At 43.2% G+C, this 5,577-nt stretch overlaps 1 protein-coding gene across 3 annotated transcripts in view; it reads left to right on the top strand.

Annotated features, from left to right (window-relative positions):
* Ptpdc1 (protein tyrosine phosphatase domain containing 1) overlaps positions 1-5,577 on the top strand; it is a 50,186-nt gene that overhangs the window by 20,490 nt on the left and 24,119 nt on the right. For 2 of the 3 annotated variants that reach the window (XM_029547614.1, XM_029547615.1), the window contains exon 2: positions 1,160-1,247. In XM_029547614.1, coding sequence (XP_029403474.1) covers positions 1,166-1,247 — 82 coding nt within the window. In that variant the 5' untranslated portion in view covers positions 1,160-1,165. Of the gene's footprint in view, positions 1-1,159; positions 1,248-5,577 lie in introns of those variants that run through there. The other variant, XM_029547616.1, reaches the window with a different exon arrangement.

The raw sequence follows: 5,577 nt of genomic DNA, 5'->3' as shown, positions 1-5,577 counted from the left end.
CACGGGCTTGCACACTGAACCTGTGGAGAGTGCCAGCCAGAGACACGGGGCTAACACACTGAACCTGTGGAGAGTGCCAGCCAGAGACACGGGCTCGAACACTGAACCTATGGAGAGTGCCAGCCAGAGACACGGGGCTAACACACTGAACCTGTGGAGAGTGCCAGCCAGAGACACGGGGCTAACACACTGAACCTGTGGAGAGTGGAGGCTGTCCTTCAGAAACTTTGGTGGAAATATTTCATTTTAGAAAACAAACAAAACCAACATTCTTCCTGTTAGATTTTTTTTTTCTTCCCAAGGAATCAAAATGTACCCAAGTATATGATTGTCAGTGGGAAAACAGGCACAGAAATCAGATATGGGCAGTTTTTGCATTTTCATTTTTTTGCGAATTTTCAGTATAAATTCAGGAACATAAAACATTAAGTCTAAACATGACAAAGAAAAGCAGTTTAACATTATAATAATTGTAAATAAAAGAGTAAGAATTTCTATACAATATCAGCATCTAGTTTTGACTTTTTTGGTGCCTGTGTATGATGTTTGTGTATATGATGTGTGTGCTGTGTATCTGTGTGTGCACGCACATGTAGATGTGTGCATGTTAGGGTACATGTGGAGGTCAAAGGACAATCCTGGTTATGAAAGTTATTAGGTTATTAGTAAGATAGTTTGTACTCTCTCCCCTCCTCTCCTCCTCCCCTCTGCCTCTTCCCCTCTCTCCCTCCTCTCCCTCTCTCCCTCTGTCTCTCTCCCCCTCTCTCCCTCTCTCTCTTTTCTTTTTTTGAGACAGGGTCTTTCTACATAGCTCTAGCTATCCTGGAACTCAGACTGGTCTCAAACTCAACGAGATAGATCTGCCTCCCATGCTGGGATTAAAGGAATGTGCCACTACGCCCAAGTCCAGTTTACCTTTCTTTGTACTGAATTTTCAAACAGTACATTTGAACCTAGACTGACTATATTTCAAGTATTAGGTCTCTGGGGATGCGGTTCAGTAGTAGAATTCTTACTTAGCATTTGTGACACCCTGAGTTCAGCCATACAGAGAAGGGAGAGAAAAATGAAAGGGCCGTATAGTTAATGACTGCCATATTGGGCGGCAGATGTCTAACGTGATTAGTTAAGTAATGAACTTTTTAAACTTTTCCAACAGACGAGGATGGCTGCAGGAGTCTTGCCGCAGAATGAAGATCCGTATTCTACATTGGTGAATAGGAGTGGGCATGCTGCACACATGGAAGGTAATCATCTCTTCAGTGTACTCTGTCGCTTTGTGGAAATTCACACTTAATAAAAGTACATTGAAAGGCTCTGAAAGAAAAGCTCCATTCTTCACTTCAGAGGCCCAGGCCCAGGTGTTGTTTATTGCCTGTGCTTTCTGCCTCACTGTCTGGCCTGGTAGAATTCCTTTACAAAACTCTGAATAATGTCTTGGCCTTTTGAAAAAGAGGTGTGGCAAACCGAGTTCATCTCCCGTGTTATCATCTTAGGCTAAGATTACACATTTGTTCCTGACCTCACACGCCTGCCTGGGAAGCAATCATTCATTTCTTTCCCTGTCGGTTACATGCAGGAGTCACTTGCAAAGCGCATTCAGAAGCACCCAGGCCGCTCTATCAATGGGTTTCGTGTGGGTTTTTCGTATGGTGCCCAGGCAAGGAAGCATGCCATAACTTACTCTCCTATTGCTGGGCTTGCCTGTCATCCTTGTGGTTCTGAGCTAGAAGATGGATAAAATAGCCCACTCTGGCCTTCTTGGTTGTGCTAGGCATCGTCCCATTGCTGTGGCAAAATACCAAGTAAAAATCAGTTCAGGAGCCAGTGAGATGCCACCAGGCCTGAGTGCCTGAGTTTGACCCCAGAGCCTACCTGGTATAGGGAACCAGCTCCTGCAAGTTGTCCTTTGAGCTCCATTCTTCTGTACTCCCCCTCCCCCAACATAAATAAATGTAGTATGTAATAAAACTTTTAGTTAATTTAAAGGAGAAAATGTTTATTTTGGTTCATGGTTTCAAGCATTTCAGCCTGTGGCCAGCTGGCCCATTTCATTTGGAAATGATGGAAATAGCATGATGGAAATATATGGCGGAGAAAACTCCCTGGACTGGGGAGTGAAGACAGAGGGTGGGTCAGAGTCTCAGTGTTTCTGCTAAGGGCATGCTCGCAGGGACTAACTTCTACTATAAGCCACCTCTTAAAGGTTCCACTACGCTTCAGTAGCTCTACAGACTGATAACCAAACTGTGAGCAGAGGGGCCTTGGAGAGACTAATATTTAGGGTCTCAGCCATAACATGGGCCTTGTTGCTGTCAGGTGATAGCCAGAAGAGCTGTTGAGCATTTTCTTGGCAGTCCTCTTGCAGGATTTTCTAACAAGTTCACTTTAGTGCTGTGGAATTAGAGACATTGCAGGATTTCTTCTAACGGTTCAGATTAGGTGATGGGAAAGTAGAGGAGGAGGCCCTGGCTGCAGTCCTTCCTTCCTTCAGTGCTTACTGGGAACAATCAGCTCTCAGTATATTGTGTTCTTACTGGAATCTAGCCAAACTAGGAGGGCCCTTTCTCACATCAAGAGAAACAGTGTTTCCCTCATGGCCAATCCCAAGGCCTTGTAGATTCTCAGTCTGTCTGCTGCTCTGGCTTTAAGGGGACTACTTCTGTACCTACCACTTATGGACACTTGATGTGCCAGTCCTCTTACCTGCTCATTGTGGTCTTAGAGAGAAGTGCTAAAAATATCAAGTGTGGTGACAGTGTTCACCCTGTGCCTCCCTTGTAGAGTGAATATTCCCTGGGTGTCACCCCACAGCCCACAAGCCTGCTTCTGCCCTTGTTCCTTTATCAGGCTTACCAACTAGTGGAGTTCTCTCCGGTCGGGTTCAGTCAGCCTTGATAGGGTGAACCCATTACACAGGAGAGAAGCAGGGCTCCAGCTACTGAGTCCAGTCAGCCAGCTCTTAGGGACACCCAAAACGCTCTATGTGTTCCTGGACCTCCCAGGCAGGAGTCTGTTGTGATCATCCACTAGAGAAGATTTTATGTTTTAACCTTTCAATTTTTCTAATTAAATAATTTATTAATATTGAATTTCTCCCATAAGTACAGCTAATTTTATATTAGAAAAAATATGAAAACATAAAAATTCCTATTATCTAAAAATTATATCTCATTAAATATAGTCAGTTATACTTTATTTTAGGATAGAGACTAGAGTTCTGAATGTCGGCTAATGTATCATTGGAAAATTTAATGTCAGGTACACAAGTAAAATTCTTACTTTTAGAGGAAAGTAGAAAATTCATTAAAAACCAGCTTTATAATGAGACAAACCTAGGTTTAAATCTTGGCTCAACCACTTAAAAACAACAACTATGAACAGAGAATTTCAGACATTCATGGAAGCACAGAGAACAAAAGAAAGTACACACAGTTGCCAGCTGACAATTGCAGTCACTCACTTCTTCTGATCACTTTCCTGTGCTCACAGCAGGTGTCACTTTATTCAGTGAACACCTACTTCCCTGCCATGAAGAAAAATCTAATTCATAAGCTATCTAAGCTTGTTCATAAGATATCATCAGCTATCTAAGTAGTGTTCAGACTTCTCGTTGTCTCATGATACTCCTGAGGATGGTGCCTCCAGCCTGTGTTTTACACACACACACACACACACACACACACACACACACACACACACACACACNTCTCTCTCTCTCTCTCTCTCTCTCTCTCTCTCTCTCTCTCTCTCTCTCTCTTTCTCTCTCATATGCATGCAGTCACCTACAGCAGATTCCCCATTCAAGTTTTTGTCTGCTGTGCCTATAATACCTATACTACCTTTTAACAGCAAAAGGGTCTTCTTTTCTTTTCTTTTTGCAAGGTTTTGTCATGTAGCCCTGACTAGCCCCAGACTCTGTCTCTCAAGCAACCTTGAACTTTGTCATTCCTCCTGCCTTGATCTCCCAAGCACTGCATTATGCATGCTGTAATGTCCTGGCCTTCTAATGAGGTTTAAATCTCTCTCAAGGACCTTAGGCCTTTTCTTATGACCTTAGTTTGTGTATAGTCATGGCTTAGTTTCTTTGTAGCATGTGTATCCAGGTTGTCTGCTCTTCCCTAACAGTAAGTCTGAGATTTTGCAGTTTTGTTAGAAGCCTTACAGAAAGGAATTTCTCACTGTGACCCTCAGGTGACCCAAGCTGTTGTGCTTCATCATTGAGAATGTTAAGTTGGATCACATCAGTAAGCTGGTCCCTACCAAGATTTACCCAGTATAAATTATCCTTTCTCCATTCATAATTAATACTTCATAGAAAGATGCTTTGAAGCCACTTACCATCCTGTTTCCATATCACCTTTGACTCAGCAGCGTTAGCACCTACCGATGTTCCTCCTGAGTCATACTGTGGTTGGTAAGTGTATTTGCTGAGTGGCATTGTACTGTGAGGAATAATGTTCTCTTTGCTTAGCTATTTCAGGGAAGTTGTATGCTGTTCAATGAAACTGGTCTCCTGTCACTTGCCTTGATGGCTCAGCTACCTACACTCAGCCAGCCAGAGCCCTGCCAGGTGCTCTGCGGTGTCTGCATCGTTCCTGACACACACGCTGCAGGGGCTACTAGCTCATGTTAGTCCATCTCTGCCCTTGCTCTAAAAGCAGACATTTCTCCAAGAAGTCCTATTCACTTTAGTGTGGAAGTAGCCCTCTTAAACACCTAAATCTGGGGTTGGAGAGGTGACTCAGCAGTTAAGAGTACTTGTTGTTCTTCCAAAGGACAGAAATTGAGTTCCCAGCACCCACATCGATAGCCCCATAACCACCTGTAACTCCAGCTCAGAGGGATCTGATGCCATCTGGCCTCAGCACATGCATGTGCACATGTGTGCACACTTTAAAACACACACACACTATACACATGTGTTTTACGTCTTACATTTAGTGCTAAATATATGTGTGTGTTCATATGTGTTGAAAACCTCAAGTTGGCATTGTCACCTTGACGTTTAATACAATAGTATACTGTCCTTGTTTCCCCCATCTGTATAAGTCGCTTGACCAGGAATGAGGCACCTCCACTTACTCCAGCTTGCTTATTTCTCTACTCAGCCCATCTTTTCTCAGCTTCCCAGCCCTGCCCAGACACCTCCTGTTTTTCCTACCTGGGGCTGTAAGCACTCAGGCTCCAGTTTTCCCTACCCTGACTCTGGACTCTGCTGGATAGCCCTGGTTTAGGTCTACCTAGTGGATCTTCTCTGTGATGAGATATTTTATATTAGGATGTTGAGAACTGATACTTTATCTTGTTTTACTGTCTTTCAATCAGAAAACCCTAGCATTATAAAAGGGGATTGGATATATGCCCCATCATGGCCTGGAAGGTATTATATAAGAGTGTACTCCCTTTAAATGTTTGGCAACATTCTCCAGTAGACTTGTAAGCCTAGAGATTTTTTAAAAGAAACTTTTATGAACTAGGTTTCTTCTTCTTCTTCTTCTTCTTCTTCTTCTTCTTCTTCTTCTTCTTCTTCTTCTTCTTCTTCTTCTTCTTCTTCTTCTTCTTCTTCTTCTTTTT

This window comes from Mus pahari, chromosome 16 (assembly GCF_900095145.1).
Source record: "Mus pahari chromosome 16, PAHARI_EIJ_v1.1, whole genome shotgun sequence".
Taxonomy (NCBI): Eukaryota; Metazoa; Chordata; class Mammalia; order Rodentia; family Muridae; genus Mus; species Mus pahari.
This window is presented reverse-complemented; position numbering and strand designations above follow the sequence as displayed.